Here is a 22,648-nt window from a genome sequence, read left to right as displayed (position 1 = left end):
AGTATGTTTGTGAAGATGTTGAGTTGTATTCATATGACCACCACTCCAAATGAATCACCTGTTCAAGACAGATAAAAATACTATTACGTTAACTATCCTATAAATAGATCACACCATTTATATCTTGTTTACTTGATCGAGGTGGTAATGTTTTTTGTGTAACCCTGTTGGTATTTTATAGCCTGGTTGCCATCTCTGTTCAGCTATTACATTCCACTCCTTGTACATATCTTTGGCATATGACACAAAGAGTCGACTGTTACAGAGACAGGTACCCAGACTAGGTATTTTACACTTCAGAAATGGTTTGAAATCAGGAGCAGATGTGTGGGTTGGGTGTCATGGCGATATCTTTGTGGATCCTAGTGACAGAAGGCCTTGTATTGTCAGAATTGTGTGTGTGTGTGTGTGTGTGTGCGTGCGTGTGTTTCTCAATCTGATCTTTGAATATCTGATGAGCTTGGTGACATTTGACGACCCCGGGCTCTACTGTGTTGATGTGTGTGTGTGTAAAAGTGTGATGGTCAATCATTGAGTTACCGTGTCTGGATGACGCAGCGCATAATGTTTGAGAATGAGAGGGGAGTCTGTGATGCTAATGCTTGGCCATAGGTAGGAGGAGGCCAAGCCTCTGAAATCACAGCAGGGTTTGGTTTGAGACATATCACCCTGAAAGGTGAATGTTGTGACCATGTTGAGGGTTGAACGGCAGGGACACCATTTTTGATTTGTAACAATATTTTGGTGCAGCTCACCGTGTTATGTTTCGGTGTGCTGATTTCACATACAGTACGTCAATGGATAAATCATGTCTCTGTGTAATTGGAAAAAAAGGTCCATTTTGGTCTTCCCGTCTCCCTAACTCTGTCTCTCTCTTTCAATTAAATTCTATTAAATGTGCTTTATTGGCATGACGTAACAATGTACATATTGCCAAAGCCTGCTTTGGATATTTACAATATGAGAATTGTAAATATAAGAATAAATAATAAGAATCAAAATTGTCAACGGGACAACAGTAACAACAATAACCAAGGGTCAAAATAACTATACATTGAACAATAACAATAAGCATACAGTGGAGGATATGTGCAGGTTGATTGGTCTGTCAGACACTGTCCCTCATCTCTGGCAGCAATGTAGTGCGCTGCCAGAGAGGTCTTTGAAACCTTGAATAAGGGTTTCAAATTTGGGGAAATGACACTAATTGTTTTATATTTTTGACATATTGTCAGGAAATGCAGCTATGTCTCAGGTTCTGCTGTTGTGCAGTGGTTGCACAGCCTTTCCTCTACAGGGAGCCAGGTTTTCCTGTGTCTACCCTTCTCAATGACAAGGCTGTGCTCACTGAACCTGTACTTTGTCAAGGTTTTTCTAAGGTTTTGATCAGTAGCCATGGTCAAATAGTTAGCCACGGTGTACTGCCGATTTTGGGCCAGATAGCACTGCATTAGGCTTTGTGCTTGTGTTTCCCAATAAGCAATGTAGTTTTGTTTTGATGGTGTTGTAATTTGGTTTATTCTGATTGATTGGATGTTCTGGTCCTGAGGCTTCAGTGTGTTAGTAGGTGTGTTAGTAGCCCCAGGACCAGCTCTTGGCATTGCAGGGCTTGGTAATGATATTAGAGGGGGTCACTGAATGTTAGATGATTCCAAAACTGAATTGCTCTTTTTTGAGTTTGTATTATTAGTGGATATTGGCCTAATTCTGCCCTGCATGCATTGTTTGTAGTTTTCCTCTGGACATATAGGAGAATCTTACAGAACTCTGCATGCAGGGTTTCAATGGGGTGTTTGTCCCTTTTGATGAAATCTTGATTTGCAAGTGGACACTACACCTCGCTGCCATAAAGTGCAATTGGTTCAATGACACATTCAATTAGTTTTAGCCAAATCTTAATAGGTATTTCATTTTGAATCTGTTTTTTAATGGCGTAGAATGCCCTGTGTGCTTTCTCTCTCAGTTCATTCACTGCCTCATTAAGGTGTCCAGTGGAGCTTATTTTTAAACCTAAGTAATTGTAGTGTGTGCAGTACTCTATATTTTGTACCAATTGAGAACTTTGGTCTAATTCCCTGAGATCTGGATCTTCTCTGGAAAATCATTATTTTGTCTTTTTGGGGTCTACTGCCAGGGCCCAAGTCTGGCAGTACTGCTCTAGCAGGTCCAGGCTCTGCTGTAGACCATGTGCTGTGGGTGACAGCAGGCATAGGTCATCTGTGAAGAGTAGGGATTTAACCTCTGATTTGTGGAGACTAACACCAGGGGCTGAGGATTTTTCTAGAATAGGGGCCAATTTGTTGATGTAAATATTGAAGAGTGCAGGGCTCAGATTGCAACCCTGGCGAAGGCCCCGTCCCTGGTTAAAGAATTTGGTTATTTTCTTGCCAATTTTAATGCTGCACGTATTGCCAGTAAACATTGATTTAATTATGTCATATGTTTTACCCCCTACACCACTTTCAATAACTTTGCAGAACAGTCCTGTATGCCAAATAGAATCAAACGCTTTTTGGAAGTAGATAAAGCAAGCGTATATTTTGGTATTATTTTCGTGGACATGTTTATCTATCAGGGTGTGTAGGGTGTAAATATGATCAGTCGTGCGATGTTTTGGTATAAATCCAATTTGGCTTTTACTCAAGACATTGTGCTTATTAAGGAAGTTTAGAACTCTTATATTTATAATACTACAGAAAACCTTCCACAGGTTACTGTTCACACAAATACCTCTGTAATTGTTAGGGCCAAATTGTCTCCGTTCTTAAAGATTGGGGTTATGAGTCCTTGATTCCAGATGTCAGGGAAATAACCTACACTCAGGATCAAATTAAACCGTTTCAATATAGCCAATTGAGATTTTGCACTAGTGAGTTTGAGCATCTCATTTAGGATGCCATCAGGTCCACATGATTTTTTAAATTTGAGGGCCTGAAGTTTCTTATAGAGCTCCTGGTCAGTAATTGGGGAGTCCAATGGATTTTGATTGTCCTTTATAGCTTTTTCTAAACCATTCAACTTCTCGTGAATTTGGCGTTGTTCTGCGTTTGTGTCAATTTGAACAGTGTTGTAGAGTGTTTTAATATGGGTTGTCCATATGTCACCATTTTGTATCGCAAAATTTTTTTTTATCCAATTTTGCCAGAAGTTGTTTGTGTTTATGGACTCTTCAATTAGTGTCAGCTGCTTGCTGTTGTACTGTGCTTTTATGGTTCTGAGTGTCCGTTTATAGAGTTTTAAAGTCTCACAGCAACGAAGGCATAATTCACCATTATTTGGGTCTCAGTGCTTTTGGTTGGTAGTGTTCTATGTTTTTTCCTCATAATTTTACAATCTACATCAAACATTTCTCTCTCTCGTGCTTTCTCTCTCTATCTGACTCTTCCATATTTTTAACTTCTCAATGTCCCTCACCTTCTCTCTGCCTATCTATTCACCTATTTCAGCCTGTCCTCTTTTTGTACCATCTCTTCTACTTTCCTTGTGCACTTTTACCTCTCGAAAACTCCCTCCCTCTCTCCCTCCAAACCGTTTTCCCTCTCCCTTGTGGATGGCTATTGTTTGACCAGCATGAGATGAGAAGGAGAGTGAAATTCCTTTCTGGAATTAGAAAGAATGTTCCACACTTTGAGTGTTTTTTTTCTATGCTAACCCCATGGAGGGTGAGAAAGAAACAGAGAGAGAAAGGCCAAGGTGAATGAGAGGGGTTTGGCAGTAGGAATGGGGGCAAGTTTAAGCACTTTGAAAAGCAGTGACAATACGCTTGACACTGTAAAATCAAAGAGCTGGGGACAAATAGAAGAGATGTGATGTATTTTTGCCAACTACGTGATTAGGAAAGTCTGTGTTGCTAATTGTAATTTTCAGATAGAAAACATAGCACAGTCTAATCATATAAAGGAAAGGGAAAGGCGGATACCTACACCTCACACACATGGTTATGGGCTTAAAAAAAGAAGCCACTTGTACCATGTCAGGTATAGAGTTGAAATTTATTCAATTTTGAGTTTGCATTCCACCCATGAGGCCAAAGAGGGCGCTTTTGGTCACTGACTGCAGGAAAGGGCTTAGTCACCCATATCTCAAGTTAGGCCTCGCCCCTCAGAAGCCAACTTTCGTGTTGTTATTGACAATGACACTATTGACCAATTGAATACGTTTTCTATGAGCGATGCATATTGTTGATATTTTGTTCTACTTGTTTGGCTACTTCAGAGGACTTGGACACAGGGCAGTAGTGTGATGTAGTGCATAGAAAAGAGGACCCGTGTTGTTTCCTGTCTGCAGTAGGACTATCCAGGGTCGTTTTTTATTAGTGCACCTAATGGGAAAATGTTTTGTACCGGAAAATGGAAATTAGTCTTTCTTATTGGACTAGTCTGGGTAGTCCTGTCTAAGTCATATTTATTCCATTTGATGCCTAATGAACTAGACCCGGGTCCTATTTTGACTATGCAAAACAAATATAGTATATTACTAATAGACTTTAGCACATCAAATCGTCGTTACTAGTACAACGTAAGTTTGGATTGCACGGATTTCCAAAGCACGTAGTCAAATTCCAAGCCCACACAATTTTTTGTTGATGTTCTAGCACAACACAGCTAAGTAAACCAATCAGTTTATTAGGTATGTTAATCCTACTGCGTTAAATATACCTCATGAAGAGTGTGAGAAAGAGAAATAACTTTGGTTACACTTTAATATCATATTTGAAGGTCTGGTTAAGGGCTTGTCAGTAAGCATTTCACGGTAAGGTCTATCTGCACTTGTTGTATTCGGTGCATGTGACAAATAAAGTTTGATTTGATTTGGTCATAAACTGCCCATAAACGTTACCATTACATGTAGTTAACCATTGCATTAGATTAATACACAATTATGTTGATTATAATTTAGGCAGATTACTAACAATGCTTTATGCATACATGTATTTACATATTCTAATACATACATGTATTTACATATTCTAATACATACATGTATTTACATATTCTAATACATACATGAATGGACAGTCTACTGATGTTAGTAATTCTAGAGCAGTTTAGTGATGACCGCTGCAGTCTAAGGTGTCACTACAGACACCCTGGTTCGATTCCAGGCTGTATCACAACCGGCCATGATTGCGAGTCCCATAAGGTGGCGCACAATTGGCCCAGTGTTGTCCGGGTTTGGCCGGTGTAGGCCGTCCTTGTAAATAAGAATTTGTTCTTAACTGACTTGCCAAGTTCAATTTTAAAAAAATGCCACAGGCCTGGTTAAAGTTAGCTATCAATGCTGAGATGCCGCACCAAGAAAAGGCTATTAAATGTTTTTGTCACAAGGGTATAACTCATTACTGGACTCAGAGCAAGTAAAGAGATTTAGCATGATTACAAAATCTGCTACGCTTGCAAATCTGATCATTGGATTTGGCTGTGTGTCTGTTTACTGGTGAGTGATTGGTCTCCATATGGGGTGAGACCTAAAAATTCTAAATATGGGATGAGAACTAGGTTAGCATTAACATTAGCTGTTTGCAATGTCGCAGGTCATGGCTCTGTGGAGATTAGCGCTCTGGTGGTGGCGGGCAGAGGAGACAGAGAAGGGGATGGAGGAGAAGATGGAAAGGAAGAGAGAGACAGAGAGGCCCTGGTCTGTAATTAGTATGGATCTGAAAGGAACCTAATCGGATTGAAGGAAATAAAGTGTTTCTTCTGAAGTATAGCATCATCCCTGAATGTGTATCTTCCCTCCTGAAGGAATTGATCAAGTTACACACACACACACACACACACACACACACACACTCACAAACACACATGAAAACACTCACACACACATTCACTCGCACATTAAAACACACACACACACACACACACACACACACACACACACACAGGTTGTCCTAGCTGGGTCTTAGGGGTAGGGGGCCTTCGTTAACTAATTACTCTGCCATTGTTCAGCTGTGCAGATTGACCCCGATAGCCCAGACCCAAATCCAATCGCTGTCCACAGTGGTACAATAGCCTAGCCACCTTCCAAATGTCTTGTTATGGCTGTTTCTAAACAGATTTTATAATGTCTTGAATTATGAGATGATAGGATAGCACATTTTTGTTAACTATTTGTGTGTGTTTTCCTCGCAAACATTTTGTGAATGAGAGTGTTAGAAAAAACAGTGATTTGGTGGAGCATATTGTGTGGGTGTGCGTGTTTTAGGTGTTTAACCGCACAATGAGTGTGTGTGTGTGTGGGGGGGGTCCCCTGTTCCTCTGTGGGCCTGTTCCTCTGTGGGCCTGTGCCTCTGTGGGCCTGTGCCTCTGTGGGCCCATCTGTTTTTTCCTCCTTTTGTCCTGTTAATTAATCAAATCAGAAGGGCTGCCTTCTGGGCCAGGACTCCCTGCACACACACGGTGGAGTTTTTGTTTTAAAATGAATGGTCACGCTTTCTCTTTCTCTCACATCTTTTCCTCTTCCTCGATCTAGGCCTATCTCCCTTTTCATCCTTTTCACCCTCCCCTTCACTCCTCTTTGGTTTACATTTACATGTTTAGTTTAGCAGACACTCTTATCCAGAGTGACTTACAAGAGCAATTAAGTAGTTAAGATTTTTCACCTAGTCGGCTCGGGGATTTGAACCTGCGACGTTTCGGTTTCTTGCCCAAAGCTCTTAAAGGGATACTTAAAGCAATACGTATGTTTATCTACATCCACAGCGTCTGATGAACTCGTGGATAACTTTTATGTCTCCGCGTGTAGTTTGAAGGAAGTTGCTAACTAGTGCTAACGCAATTCCTAACTAGCGTTAGCGCAATAACTGGAAGTCATACCCATAGACTTCCAATCATTGCTCTAATGCTAGTTAGCATTGGCGTGCCGAACTACCTCTAACTTCCTTCAAGACATAAAAATTGTATCCACGAGTTCATCTGTAGATAACAGGCCTCATTGCCAACATCCCAAAGTATCCCTTAACCACTAGGCTACCAATAGACTACCTGCCACCCTAGTTCTTACTGTTTATTCAGTTCATTCTTGCTTTCATTCTATCTCTTCCCCCATCTCGATCCGAAAAAAAAAAATACACAAGATAAAAATGTGAAAATATCAGTAGTGCTGTGAGAGTATAATGCGAATGTTGTAAGACTGCAACTTTTTATGTTGTTCTCTGCCTTTGCGACATGTGTTGGCAACTGGGTGCTAATGATGATTTGTAATGCCTTCACTTTGTTTGTTTGTTTCAGTTTTAAACATATAGGATAGGATAGGTTTGGCAGTTTGAGGTGACTATCGGATGTAGTCTAGTCCTAAAGGGATACCTCGGGATGTTGGAAATTAATCTACTTCCCCAGAGTCAGATGAACTTGTGGATAACATTTTTATTTCTCTGCGTGCAGTTTGAAGGAAGTTGCCAACTAGCGCTAGTGCAATTACTAACTAGCGTTAACCAATGACTGGAAGTCTGCTAGCGTTAGGTATCCCCTATCATGCTAGCAGATAACAATAGACTTCCAGTCATTCCTTCATACTGGACACAGAGACAATGAAATGGTATCCATAAGTTAATCTAACTCTGTGGAAGTAGAGGTCTCAGAGTATTAATTATTATTTGTTATTATTTGTTACTTTATTTCTTAATTTTTTGGGGTATGTTTCCTAAAACTGCGTTGTTGGTTAAGGGCGTGTGAGTAAGCATTTCACTGTAAGGTGAAATTGTATTCGGCGCATGAGACAAATAAAATTTGATTTGTATTCCTTTAACATAAAGCACTCAACCAATACGCTCTGGCTTGATGGGATCCTTCTCTGCTCTCTAGTATCCACCCGGGATGTATGTCACAAAGCAAGAAGTTGGCCGGCGAACATTTATAAACTCAGTTATAACTTTGTTACTATTATTCTCTGCTTTATAACGTAGAATATGTTATTGAGTCAGTTATACCATTGCCATTTTAAGTTGTTATTCGCGATCAAGGACATGTTTCTGAATATTTATGGATGTTAGTTGGGAAATTGCTCCTGGTTTGTGGAATAGACTGATTTGGGCTAAACTAAAATAGTTTCCTATAGCGGCCATGTAGTCCGAACATTCACTGTACTATCGATACCTATATATACCTACCTGCTTTCTGCTTCATTCAAGGTGCTGTAGATCTGTACCCTGTCATGTCTTTATAATGTAATGATACTAAACAGCATGGCAAGATGTAGCCTATGTAGCTTATAGCACAACTCTAGTAGTCGATACTTTAGGTCCAATACTTAGTTAGGGGTGTCGGTCCTTTCCTCTTTGATGTGTTTCTCTATCGTTATGACGAACATGCTTTGTTTTACTGATTCATGAGCACTAGAGGGAACAGGAACATGCTTTGTTTTACTGATTCATGAGCACTAGAGGGAACAGGAACATGCTTTGTTTTACTGATTCATGAGCACTAGAGGGAACAGGAACATGCTTTGTTTTACTGATTCATGAGCCCTAGAGGGAACAGGAACATGCTTTGTTTTACTGATTCATGAGCACTAGAGGGAACATGAACATGCTTTGTTTTACTGATTCATGAGCACTAGAGGGAACATGAACATGCTTTGTTTTACTGATTCATGAGCACTAGAGGGAACATGAACATGCTTTGTTTTACTGATTCATGAGCACTAGAGGGAACAGGAACATGCTTTGTTTTACTGATTCATGAGCACTAGAGGGAACAGGAACATGCTTTGTTTTACTGATTCATGAGCCCTAGAGGGAACAGGAACATGCTTTGTTTTACTGATTCATGAGCACTAGAGGGAACATGAACATGCTTTGTTTTACTGATTCATGAGCACTAGAGGGAACAGGAACATGCTTTGTTTTACTGATTCATGAGCACTAGAGGGAACATGAACATGCTTTGTTTTACTGATTCATGAGCACTAGAGGGAACAGGAACATGCTTTGTTTTACTGATTCATGAGCACTAGAGGGAACAGGAACATGCTTGATAGGAATGTTTTGAAATAAAATGGCACTAAACTATTGGGATGATCAGGCTCTTGTTTGACCCCAAAAATTATTGTTTGTATCATGGTGTGATCACTCTGCCACAAGGGCCAATTCAGTCAAGTGTCATTAGGCATATGTATCGAGCGTCAAGTGTGAGATCATCAGTAGAATTCATGGTTTCTTCCAGGCATACGGGGTAAATGAGAAGCAGAATTTGAAAAGTTCCAGGTGCTCAACACTCAACAAGAGCTGTTGTGCCACACCTGCCAACGTAGCCATGCTATGTAGTCCCCTTCCGTCGTCAACAGTACCCTCTGACACTGAAGGCAGCCGGAGATGACAGTCCTCCCCTCCTCTCCATCCTACACCATGGGGTGAGGAGGAGCCCTCTGTCTCACTCAAACATCAGCCATTAATGTGTCATTTAGCAGATGCTTTTATCCAGAGTGACTAAAAGTAGAGTGAGTACATACACTGAGTGTACAAAACATTAAGAACACCTTCCTAATATTGAGTTGCACCCCCTTTTGGCCTCAGAACAGTCTCAATTCGTCGGGCATGGACGCTACACGGTGTCGATAGCGTTCCACAGCGATGCGGGCCCATGTTGACTCCCAATGCTTCCCACACTTGTGTCAAGTTGGCTGGATGTCCTTTGGGTGGACAACCATTAATGATACACACAGGTAACTGTTGAGCGTGAGAAACCCAGCAGAGTTGCAGTTCTTGACACGCTCAAACCGTTGCACCTACTACCATACCCTGTTCAAAATCACTTTCCTAATGTTTTGTACAGTCATTGTAGATTTTAGTAGTATGTAACCCCAGCATGAATGGAACCCGTAACCCTGCCATTCCTAGACCAATGCTCATACCAACAGAGCCTCACACGACCGCAGCCCCTGATTTGACTTGAAAACCTGAGCCTTTATGCAAATTTTCCACAGCATACAATGCTCTGATTTGCACAGAAGCTTTTTTCTCAGTTCAGACAGTGTTTTCCACAAGTACTCACTGTCAACATGAGTCTATTCATTGATATACTGTGTGAACTTAAAGTTTTTTTGTTTGTTGCTATTGTAGAGTATTATACTGTGGTATGCTAGCCCGGTCCCAGATCTGTTCTTGCTGTCTTGCCAACTCATATGGCGTGACCATAGGAGTTTGCCAGACAGAACAAGCAGATCTGGGACCAGGCTGGTGGTATGCAGTCTGCCACTACATTGGATAAAGTCATATAATTCCAGTGTATCACAGGTTGGGGATTGTCAAAGAAATGGAATGTAATACTTTTAAAATACCAGAAAAGCTTTGTATCATAAAGTTTGTATCATTCAAGTTTGTGATCCATTGTCTTGAACTTTGAGTCACAATTACCAGTATGGTCTCTAAATGTTTTTCTCCGTCTGTTTCTAACACATCGTCTCTCCCTTGCTCTCTCTATCTCCCTCTCTTTCCAGATTGATCCCAAGGTAGCGTTTCCTCGTAGAGCCCAGCCCAAGGTGAGTTCTCATCCCTGCCAGGGTTAACTCCTAGATGCCTAGGTGACGTCACAGCCGCCATGTATCATCAGGAGAGGCCTGCCTGGCGCACCAGATTATGTTCCTATATTCCGTTCACGTGATGAAGGGGCAGTAATCCTCCGTCCTCCCTTACCCCCAACCTCATCCGACCTGTATATGACCCCAATACATAAGAAACGGGGTGGCTCTACCAGCCTAAAGACTCATGCACACATACACACTCATACACACAGTCACACACTGGGTCAAATGAATTGTGTTATTACTGTACTATGCTGTTCCGAGTGCCTGGCAACCACCGCCCTAGATATTTTTTTTTACTGCTTAACAGATCTTAGAGCTTTATTATCTGAAACATCTACCTTTTCAATTTGCTGCGTGTTAATGATTGTGTGTCCTCTTCCCCTGTGTTGTCAGCTGGTGACCAGGACAAAGAAGATATTTGTGGGAGGTCTCTCTGTGAACACAACCATCGAAGACGTCAAGCAGTACTTTGACCAGTTTGGAAAGGTAAATGTGACACACTGTCTTAAGACACGTTTGTTGACATGATCAGGGATCGGGAACTGGCGGGCCGCATGCAGACAGGCTACCATTTGAAAGCCCTCGGATAAAATGTCGATTTTTTTGGGAACTCAACTTACTGTTGTGAGGCAGAATAGTAGAACAAGGTGCAATTTAGAAATGTGTTTGTCCATCAATGGGTTTTCTCTTGTTATGTCAGTCCCTGATAGTGACTCGTTTTTTTAGATTGGCCAGCTATCTAAACTTGTAGTAATCAAGGTCGAATTAGAGCCCGGCAGGCCCTCATTGATTTTGTTAGTCAGTGTCACTCAAATATCATATTAAAAATTGCAAACACTTCTTTCCACCCAATGGCAAAATGTTTAGAATGGCAGGAAATTAGCTGTACAACATTTTTTTGTTCCCCCACCCCATCAAAGTTGCCCATCCCTGTACTACTTGTATATATTGAATCAGTAGTAGTTCTCCAGTTCTCCCCCATCACTCTATATCTCATGTTTTCTCAGTCTATGTGTCTCCCTGTTTCTCTCTCTTTTTCTCTTATTCCACATTTGGGTTAGAGACAGGGTAAGCGTGGCTAATTTCAGAGAACAGTTGAAAGGGAGGAAGAGAAGAGGGAGAGAGGGATCCCAAAAGAGGGAACACAACAGCATTATGTTTGATATTTACTGTCAAAAGGCATTCTGATGGATATTAGCACTTCTGTCTTCCATTTTTCTCCCGTTGTTGTTGTTTGAGTTGCTTCGGCTGTTCAATTTTTCTTCAAGCCAGTTAAGCCTATTTGAATGAGATGCAGTGAAAGGCAAACTCATGCTGGGATGACAGAGGAGTGGATAGAGAGAGAGAAAGAGGGAAGGGGGAGAAAGAGGGACACCACCTGGAGAGAGGTTGGGGTACTCAGAAGGGAAGTGTTTTCAAGCTGCAGGAGAGAAGAGGAACACAGACATGTATGAGAAGAACCAACTCTCACTCAAATATAAGAGAGGTTCCAAATAGGCTGAAGAACAAGTGTCATAAAGGGATGACAAGTGGAACAGATGGAAAGAAAGTTGACAAACAGTCTTGAATCAGTGGGAAGGAAGAGGTGGAGCGGTGTTAGGGAGAGAACGAGTGAAGAGGTGGAGCGGTGTTAGGGAGAGAATGAGTGAAGAGGTGGAGCTGTGTTAGGGAGAGAATGAGTGAAGAGGTGGAGAGGTGTTGGGGAGAGAACGAGTGAAGAGGTGGAGCGGTGTTAGGGAGAGAACGAGTGAAGAGGTGGAGAGGTGTTAGGGAGAGAATGAGTGAAGAGGTGGAGAGGTGTTAGGGAGAGAATGAGTGAAGAGGTGGGAAGTGTTAGGGAGAGAACGAGTGAAGAGGTGGAGAGGTGTTAGGGAGAGAACGAGTGAAGAGGTGGAGAGGTGTTAGGGAGAGAACGAGTGAGGGGTGAAGAGGTGTTAGGGATAGAACGAGTGGAGAGGTAGGGAGGTGTTAGGGAGAGAACGAGTGAAGAGGTGGGAAGTGTTAGGGAGAGAACGAGTGAAGAGGTGGAGAGGTGTTAGGGAGAGAACGAGTTAAGAGTTGGAGAGGTGTTAGGGAGAGAACGAGTGAAGAGGTGGAGAGGTGTTAGGGAGAGAACGAGTTAAGAGTTGGAGAGGTGTTAGGGAGAGAACGAGTGAAGAGGTGGAGAGGTGTTAGGGAGAGAACGAGTGAAGAGGCGGGAGGTGTTCGGGAGAAAACGAGTGAAGAGGTGGAGAGGTGTTGGGGAGAGAACAAGTGAAGAGGTGGAGAGGTGTTAGGGAGAGAACAAGTGAAGAGGTGGAGAGGTATTAGGGAGAGAACGAGTGAAGAGGTATAAAGTGTTAGGGAGAGAACGAGTGAAGAGGTGGAGAGGTGTTAGGGAGAGAACAAGTGGAGAGGTGTTTGGGAGAGAACGAGTGAAAAGGTGAGAGGTGTTAGGGAGAGAACGAGTGAAGAGGTGGAAGGTGTTAGGGGGAGAACGAGTGAAGTGGCGGGAGGTGTTAGGGGGAGAACGAGTGAAGAGGTTTTAGTGAGAGAGAGGTGTAGTTAGGGAGGGAGGATAGTGGGGAGGAGGAGGAGAAGGGTCTCTAATTCTGAACTAATCTAATGCAACAGCTGCTCTTGCCACGAGACCCCCCCCCCCCACACACACACATAAAAAAACACACACACTATCATAAACACACACACACACACACCCCATCCCAAAACACACTCTTACCCCCTGCACCTGTCTCAGTATGTTGCCTTGTTGACCTGCTTTAGCCAATGTCCCTTGGTAATTTAGCAGTATGTCTGTGTGTGAGGCTTATGTCTCACACTCACCGACTTAAAAGAGTGTGTCCTGACTGTATTGAGCAGCAGTGGACAGAAAACCTTCTAGAAAGACAGAATCACCATCCCCTCAGAAGGGGCTTAATGATGTCACTTTGAGGCGGGAGAGAGAGGAATAAACTAAAGGATGGAAGAGACTGAGAGAAAGGGGAAGAAAAGGAGTTCTGGTGGAGGATCCTGTCAAGTATCTCTACATAGTGGATGCTTGGGCCAAATAAAATCTTTGCAGATTTCCACATTGCGTTTTCAGCATTTGATTTGTACAGCAGCGTGTTTTGGACAGAGTTTGTCACATGATTTAAGAATGGACAGTCTCGTCAAATCATCTGGTACACTCAACAGAACTGTTAGTTTCTTACCATTGTGGTCTGTGCACTTTCAAATTAGGTCAATGTCAGTGTAGTGCAACACATAAGCCCTTTTTTCTTTGATGTGATTGACCAACCGGATGTAACTGTACGCGGGTTGCTCAACCGAGCCGATCCCAGCGCTCACGGGCGACCATGTTTATCTGGGAAGCAGGTCAGAATCCCACAGAGACGCGTCTCATTTTACACCCCTGCCTTGCCTGGCCAGAAGTCCGCTGTGTTGCCCGGCACTCTGTCCTGGTGTTCCCACTATCCCATTCCCAGACCTGTCCTCCCAAACAGTACTGGGAAACCATCGGATAGCACTCTACCTCAAAGTACAGTGCAATAATTCCACAGCACCAGCTTCACTTTGAAGAGTCAGCAAACTATAGGCCTAATTTAGGGGGAGGGGAGGGGTGGAGATAGAGGGAGGGGAGAGATAGAGGGAGGGGAGAGATATAGGGGGGGAGAGATAGAGGGGTGGAGAGATAGAAGGAGGGGAGAGATAGAGGGGTGGAGAGATAGAGGGAGGGGATAGATAGAGGGGTGGAGAGATAGAGGGAGTGGAGAGATAGAGGGGTGGAGAGATAGAGGGAGGGGAGAGATAGAGGGAGGGGAGAGATAGAGGGAGGGGAGAGATAGAGGGGTGGACAGGACAGACGGATAAGTTGGGCTCCAGTCAGCCATGTGAGTTTGCAATTAGAGGGCTTCACTGGACACTTTGTCTGCTGGCTTGTTTGGAGAGGTGGGTGGAGAGAGGGATGAGAGAGAGGGAAGGAAAGAGAGCTAGGGAAGAGTGAAACAGAAAGGAATGAGTGAGGTGGTTGAGGTGAGAGTGTGACCGAAAATGTCCTCAGAACGTTCCTGAAAAGTTCCTTGTCAATGTAACCTAATGAGAATGTTATGTGCCATGCTGCAAGGGGCATGCTCTCTCTACTGGGCAGTGAGTGTGAACTGTGCTGAGGTAAATACTAGACACTATAGTTCAGCCAGATAGTATTAAACTGCTCTGGACACAGTGGACAACAGGTTGTTTACCTTTGACTTCGGCCTCGAGGCTAACTTTCCTCTCAGACACAAAGATAGCTTGTTGCATATCCTAGTGACTCTGTAACAGTTGGCCTAACACTTTTGTTATTGATACTGACGGCAATAAAGCTTACCCACAGCTATACGCTTCAAGATGTTAGCTAGCTAGTAAATTTGTATAATTCACCATTAGCCATCCTCACAGCTCGATAATAGGGCTGAAGGTGACTGATTTGTGTTCACACCCACACGCGTTAGCCTAATGCTAACGGGCCTAAATGAACATGTAACACACCGCTTATGATAACATGTCTCTGGTGCTGCAGCTGTCCACTTGCTGTCCCTGGCCCGACTTTGCTCTGTCATTGGGTTTAAAGGACCGTAAGGGTGAAGGGAGAGGGGGGAGATAAAACTGAATGAAGGACAGAGGGTGGACTGGGGGGGTTGTGTGTGTGTGTGTGTGTGTGTGTGTGTGTGTGTGTGTGTGTGTGTGTGTGTGTGTGTGTGTGTGTGTGTGTGTGTGTGTGTGTGTGTGTGTGTGTGTGTGTGTGTGTGTGTGTGTGTGTGTGTGTGTGTGTGTGTGTGGTGTGGTGTGGAAGAGAGAGAGAGACTCACTTGGACTAACGGGTCTCCAACCCTGACCTTTTCCATATTTCATGGTCACACGCAGGGACACACACCCAGATACATACACTCACACACAAAATCTTTCTCTCACAGTCAGAGAGACAGATGCACACATGCACAGCTTGTGTGAGCTTACTTGACAGATTGAAATAAATATTTTTTTTTATATGCACTGCTTTCATTAAGACACTATCAGATGATCTCAAAGGTTAGAAATCAAACTGAGTCTAGAGCTTTCCTCCACTCACATTTCACCCTGTGTTAGGTTTCATTGCACTTCACTGATAGGTAATGAAAATAGCAATGCAGTCATGCTGTGTGTGCGTGTGTTAGCGTTGGTACAACTGATGATGTCTCTCACTGGCAAAGCGTGGAGTAGTTTCACAGTTTCTCTATTAGAGGAGAGTTTGTGCTAACTTTCTTAGGAGAGCGAAGAGGGCAGGGAGGGAGGAGGTCAGCATGAATAGGGCTGCAGGGAGTGGGACAGAAAAAAAGAAAAGCGAGGAAGAATTAAATGGGTGCGTGTTGACAAAGCCCCACTTCTCTTTGTTCTCTCTCTCTCTCACTTTTTCTCTCCCTGTCTCTCCCTCAGTCTGTCTTTCTGTCCATCCATCCAACCCTCTCTCGCCCCCAACTCTTTTCTCCTTTTCACTCTCAACCCACTCTTTCATATGCACCAATCCGCCTCCCATCTTTATTCTGTCCTGAACTATCTCTCGTTTCCTCTCTTCTCTTCAAGTCCACGAAAAATTCATTTTCTCTCCTTCTAGTAAGCCCTTTTTCAACTGTGTCCCCCTCTCTACATTCCCCCACCCCTCTCTCTCCCTCTCTGTAGTTCTATTCATAGTGAGAGTAGTGAGAGGAGGGTGAATTCTCCTAATTTAAATTCTTTACAGGGTCTCCATGGGAATAGTAAACTTTGTGGAGAGGAGAAGAAAGAGAGAGAGTGAAACAAAGAGAGAACAGGACACAGAGTTTGTGAAAAGCTTATCCCCCTTACCAAACAGAGAGAGAGAGAGAGAGAGAGAATGGGGGAGAGAATAGTCCCTCCTCCACTCTTAGAAAAAAGGGTTCCAAAAGGGTTCTTCGGTCTCTCTTCTGAGTAAAGGGTTCTTTATGAAACCCAAAAGTGTTCTACCTCGAACCAAAGGGGTTCTACCTTGAACCAAAGGGGGTGTACACTGAACCAAAATGGGTTCTTCAAAGGGTTCTCCTATGTGGACAGCCGAATAACCATTTTATGGTTCTAGATAGCACTTTTTTTTGTAAGAGTGTGGAACTTTGGGAGTGAGTTAAACAGCAACTCTTTAACTTCACAGAGATGGGACCTCCTTTTCCTATCTCTTCTCATTCTCCGCTTTTCTCTTTACCTCCCCCACATTCTTTCTCCTGTCCCCCCTTCTTTCTGTCCTCCTCCTTTGTCACCTGTCACCCCCCTGCTCCCTTCCTCTTTCTCCATCTGTTGGCCCCCTCTCCTCTCTTGCTCCAAAGGACAGGCCCTGAAGGAGGGACAATGAAGCCCCATGCTGTGTAATGGCCTGTGCGTGTGTGCGCGTGCGTGCGTGGTGTCCAAGCTCATCTCTCTCAATGAAGTTAAATTCAAACAGTTTTAATGGCATGGGGGGAAATGTGTTTACATTGCCAAAGCAAGTGGAATAGACAATCAACAAAAAGGGAAATAAACAATCAGAAAATAACTGTAAACATTTCACTCACAAACATTTTAAAAGAATATAGACATTGTTATATTATTGGCTATGTTGTAACAGTGTGGGAAATATTGCTGCTGTGGTGGCACTCTGGTATTTAACCTACTAGAAATGGGGGTTTATCAATATTGGATTTGTTTTAAAATTCTTTGTGGGTCTATGTAATCTGAGGGAAATATGTATCTCTATACATTTGTCAGGAGGTTAGGAAGTGCAGCTCTGTTTCCAACTCATTTAGTAGGCAATGGGCACACAGCCTATCTTCTCTTGAGAGCCAGGTCTGCCTATGGCAGCCTCTCTCAATAGCAAGGCTATGCTCACTGAGTCTGTACATAGTCAAAGCTTTCCTTCATTTTGGGTCAGTCACAGTGGTCACACTCAACGTCAACAAAACTAAGGAGATGATTGTGGACTTCAGGAAACAGCAGAGGGAACACCCCCCTATCCACATCGATGGAACAGTAGTGGAGAGGGTAGCAAGTTTTAAGTTCCTCGGCATACACACCACAGACAAACTGAATTGGTCCACTCACACAGACAGCATTGTGAAGAAGGCGCAGCAGCGCCTCTTCAACCTCAGGAGGCTGAAGAAATTTGGCTTGTCACCAAAAGCACTCACAAACTTCTACAGATGCACAATCGAGAGCATCCTGTCGGGCTGTATCACCGCCTGGTACGGCAACTGCTCCGCCCTCAACCGTAAGGCTCTCCAGAGGGTAGTGAGGTCTGCACAACGCATCACCGGGGGCAAACTACCTGCCCTCCAGGACACCTACACCACCCGATGTCACAGGAAGGCCATAAAGATCATCAAGGACATCAACCACCCGAGCCACTGCCTGTTCACCCCGCTATCATCCAGGCGAGGTCAGTACAGGTGCATCAAAGCTGGGACCGAGAGACTGAAAAACAGCTTCTATCTCAAGGCCATCAGACTGTTAAACAGCCACCACTAACATTGAGTGGCTGCTGCCAACACACTGACACTGACTCAACTCCAGCCACTTTAATAATGGGAATTGATGGGAAATGATGTAAATATATCACTAGCCACTTTAAACAATGCTACCTTATATAATGTTACTTACCCTACATTATTCATCTCATATGCATACGTATATACTGTACTCTATATCATCGACTGTATTCTTATGTAATACATGTATCACTAGCCACTTTAACTATGCCACTTTGTTTACATACTCATCTCATATGTATATACTGTACTCGATACCATCTACTGTATCTTGCCTATGTTGCTCTGTACCATCACTCATTCATATATCATTATGTACATATTCTTTATCCCCTTACACTGTGTACAAGACAGTAGTTTTGGAATTGTTAGTTAGATTACTTGTTATTACTGCATTGTCGGAACTAGAAGCACAAGCATTTCGCTACACTCGCATTAACATCTGCTAACCATGTGTATGTGACAAATAAAATTTGATTTGATTTGGTCAGGTATTCTGCCACTGTGTACTCTCTGTTTGGGCCAAATAACATTCCAGTTTGCTATGTTTTTGTTGTTGATTCATTCCAATGTTTAAAGTAGTTATCTTTTTGTTTTCTCATAATTTGTGTTGTTGTCCTGCAGCTCTGTGCAGTCTGTTTGTGTTTGTGAACTGTTTGTGTCTCTCTGTCTCTCATAGGTTGATGATGCCATGCTCATGTTCGACAAAACCACCAACAGACACAGAGGTATTGCCACGAAACACCAGCCCACATACACACACACACACACACACACACACACACACACACACACACACACACACACACACACACACACACACACATACAATTAAAATTTTACTGCAGTGGGCTAAATCAGGGTCACACAGAATCCCACAGAGATTCTTGGTGAGTCTTAAACAAATCTACTGTGAAACAAAAGTATTCACCTCACACACATGGTTATGTGCTTTATAAAAGAGACACATGCACCATGTCACACACACACACACACACACAAATATATATATATATATATATATATATATATATATATATATATATATATATATATATATCAATAAACTCAGCAAAAAAAGAAACGTCCCCTTTTCAGGACCCTGTCTTTCAAAGATAATTTGTAAAAATCCAAATCACTTCACAGATCTTCATTGTAAAGGGTTTAAACACTGTTTCCCATGTGTCACGGTTGTCGTAAGAACGGGACCAAGGCGCAGCGGATTTGAGTTACACATTTTTATTGAAAAGTGAAACATAAAGCAAAAACAAATAAATCAATAAACAAACAACTAAACGTGACTAAGTGGTTCACAGGCACAAACACAAAACAATATCCCACAAACACAGGTGGGAGAAATATCTACTTAAATATGATCCCCAATTAGAGACAATGATTACCAGCTGCCTCTAATTGGGAATCATACCAACATAGAAAATATAAACTAGAACACAACATAGAAATTATAAACTAGAATACCCCCTAGTCACGCCCTGACCTACTACACCATAGAGAAACAAGCCCCCCCCCCCCTTCAAAGGTGCGGACTCCGGTCGAAAAACCTGAAACCAAATTTGGTGGTTAGGGGGGGGTGACTAGTGTCGGTGGCGGCTCCGGGGCGGGTCGTAGCCCTCCTCCCAGACTCCGGATCCGACCATTGACCCGGGCTGAACACAGAGGAGGACTCCGGCCCGGGAGTTGGGTTGGACGCCGTTCCTGGACCTGGCATCGGCGCAGAAGAAGGCTCCAGCCATGGAGTGGGACTGGACACCATGCCTGGACGGGGCACCGGCGCAGAGGAAGGCTCCGGCCTTGGAGCGGGGCTGGACACCGTGCCTGTACTGGTCATCGGCGCAGAGGAAGGCTCCGGCCTTGGAGTGGAGCTGGACACCGTGCCTGTATTGGTCATCGGCGCAGTGGAAGGCTCCGTCCTTGGAGCGGGGCTGGACACCGTGCCTGAACTGGGCACCGGTGCAGAGGAAGGCTCCTGCCATGGAGTGGGACTGGACACCGTGCCTGGATGGGGCACTGGCGCAGAGGAAGGCTCCGGCCTTGGAGCGGGGCTGGACACCATGCCTGGACTGGTCATCGGTGCAGAGTAAGGCTCCGGCCTTGGAGCGGGGCTGGACACCATGCCTGGACTGGGCACCGGCACAGAGGAAGGCTCCTGCCCTGGAGCGGAACTGGACACCGTACCTGGACTCTCTGGACCGTTGATCCTCGCTGGAGGTTCCGGACCATGGACCGTTGCTGGAGGTTCCGGACCGTGGACCATCGCTGGAGGTTCCTCACCGTGGACCTTCGCTGGAGATTCCGCACCGTGGACCTTCGCTGGAGATTCCGCACCGTGGACCGTCGCATGAGGTTCCGGACCGTGGACCGTCGCCGGAGGTTCCGGACCGTCGCCGGAGGTTCCGGACCGGGGACCGTCGCCGGAGGTTCCAGACCGGGGACCGTCGCCGGAGGTTCCAGACCGGGGACCGTCGCTGGAGGTTCCGGACAATTTCCAAACGCCTGAAGGTACCACGTTCATCTGTACAAACAATTGTACGCATGTATAAACACCATGGGGCCACACAGCCGTCACACCGCTCAGGAAGAAGACACGTTCTGTCTCCTAGATCAATCCAAGATGGCGTAGCAGTCAGACGTATTTGTCCTTCGTCTTGTCGTGTCCCATGTATATATATTTTTATATATTTTTCTTCGCATATCTTTTTATATTTTTCTAAACCCTTACTTCAAAATACTCTCCTGCAGCCCGCCTCACCCAATGTGGTGTGGACCTGCTTTTTCTCGAAAGTATTTTTCTTTGCCTCTATTACTGGAGCCTCTCCAACATAAACTAGCCAGCTAACGGTCATCAGCTAACCCCTAGTTCGGAAAGCTCTCGCCAGTTTGTACACCGCGATTCAACCAGAGCATACCGGACCTATTTTTCTCTCCATATCCCCGGATTCCTATCGCAAGCTCTGAACCCTCTCACCTTCCGACCTTCGCAGCTAACGTCCCCTGAATGCTAGCTGTCTAGAGCACAACGGACTGTTGGCTTACAAGGCCCATCGAATCCATTCCGAAGCCACTAGCTAGCAGTCAGCTATCCTTTGCTAGCGGTCATCAGCCAACTTTATCCCGGACAACTCTCGCCAGTCTGTACAGCGTGACTCAAACTAGAGCTAGTCTGACTTATTCTTCTCCATATCTCCGGATTCTTACCGCAAGCTCTGAAGCTATTTAAAAAAAAAAAACATTTTCATTATGATAAAAGAAATCCCCACCTGGAATTATAGCAGCTAACGACCCCTGAACGCACAGCGACTAATCTGCGGCCTGCTAGCTATCTAAAGCACATTGGACTGCTGGCTTAAATGCTATTTCTAGAGATAATATCTCTTTCATTATCACTATATGCACAGGTTTACCCCCACTGTATTCACATCCTACTATACCTTTGTCTGTACATTATGCCTTGAATATATTCTACCGTGCCCAGAAATCTGCTCCTTTTACTCTCTGTTCTGAACGTACTAGGCGTCCAGTTCTGTTAGCTTTTAGGCGTACCCTTATCCTACTCCTCCTCTGTTCCTCTGGTGATGTAGAGGGTAATCCAGGCCCTGCAGTGTCAACCTCCACTCCCATCCCCCAGGCTCTCTCATTTGTTGACTTCTGCAACCGTAAAAGCCTTGGTTTCATGCATGTTAACATTAGAAGCCTCCTCCCTAAGTTTGTTTTATTCACTGCCCTAGCACACTCCACCAATCCGGATGTCCTAACCTTGTCTGAATCCTGGCTTAGGAAGACCACCTAAAACCTTGAAATTTCCATTCCTAACTATAACATTTTCAGACAAGATAGAACTGCCAAAGGGGGCGGTGTTGCAATTTACTGCAAAGATAACCTGCAGAGTTCTGTCTTACTATCCAGATCTGTACCCAAACAATTTGATCTTCTACTTCTAAAAATGAACCTTTCCAGAAACAAGACTCTCACCGTTGCCGCTTGCTATAGACCACCCTCTGCCCCCAGCTGTGCCCTCAACACCATATGTGATTTGATTGCCCCCCATCTATCTTCTGAGCTCGTGCTGCTAGGTGACCTAAACTGGGACATGCTTAACACCCCGACCATCCTACAATCTAAGCTTGATGCCCTCAATCTCACACAATTTATCAATGAACCTACCAGATATAACCCCAAATCCCTAAACACGGGCACCCTCATAGATATCATCCTAACTAACTCACCCTCCAAATACACCTCTGCTGTTTTCAACCAAGATCTCAGAGATCACTGCCTCATTGCCTGGATCCGTAATGGGTCTGCGAGCAAATGACCACCCTCATCACTGTCAAACGCTCCCTAAAACACTTCTGCGAGCAGGCCTTTCTAATCGACCTGGACGGGATATCCTGGAATGACATTGACCTCATCCCGACAGTAGAGGATGCCTGGTTATTCTTTAAAAGTCCCTTCCTCACCATCTTAAATAGGCATGCTGTAACGACGGGTGAGTGAAATGAGTGAGGAGTCAGATGCAGAGAGCGAAATGAACGGGAAAACGCTTTAATATTCTTCAAATCGTAACAGATCCAAAACATGGGTGA

The 22,648-nt window shown here is 44.1% G+C and overlaps 1 protein-coding gene across 2 annotated transcripts in view; it reads left to right on the top strand.

The window, feature by feature from the left end:
* LOC110528278 (RNA-binding protein Musashi homolog 1) overlaps positions 1 to 22,648 on the top strand; it is a 46,512-nt gene that overhangs the window by 7,967 nt on the left and 15,897 nt on the right. For both annotated transcript variants that reach the window (XM_021610214.2, XM_021610213.2), the window contains exons 5-7: positions 10,435 to 10,476; positions 10,915 to 11,007; positions 18,724 to 18,772. In XM_021610214.2, the coding sequence (XP_021465889.1) occupies positions 10,435 to 10,476; positions 10,915 to 11,007; positions 18,724 to 18,772 (184 nt within the window). The remainder of the gene's footprint in view (positions 1 to 10,434; positions 10,477 to 10,914; positions 11,008 to 18,723; positions 18,773 to 22,648) is intronic.

The sequence above is a fragment of the Oncorhynchus mykiss genome, chromosome 7 (assembly GCF_013265735.2).
Source record: "Oncorhynchus mykiss isolate Arlee chromosome 7, USDA_OmykA_1.1, whole genome shotgun sequence".
Taxonomy (NCBI): domain Eukaryota; kingdom Metazoa; phylum Chordata; class Actinopteri; order Salmoniformes; family Salmonidae; genus Oncorhynchus; species Oncorhynchus mykiss.
The sequence above is the reverse complement of the archived record's forward strand: the minus strand, read 5'-3'. Positions and strand labels throughout refer to the sequence as shown.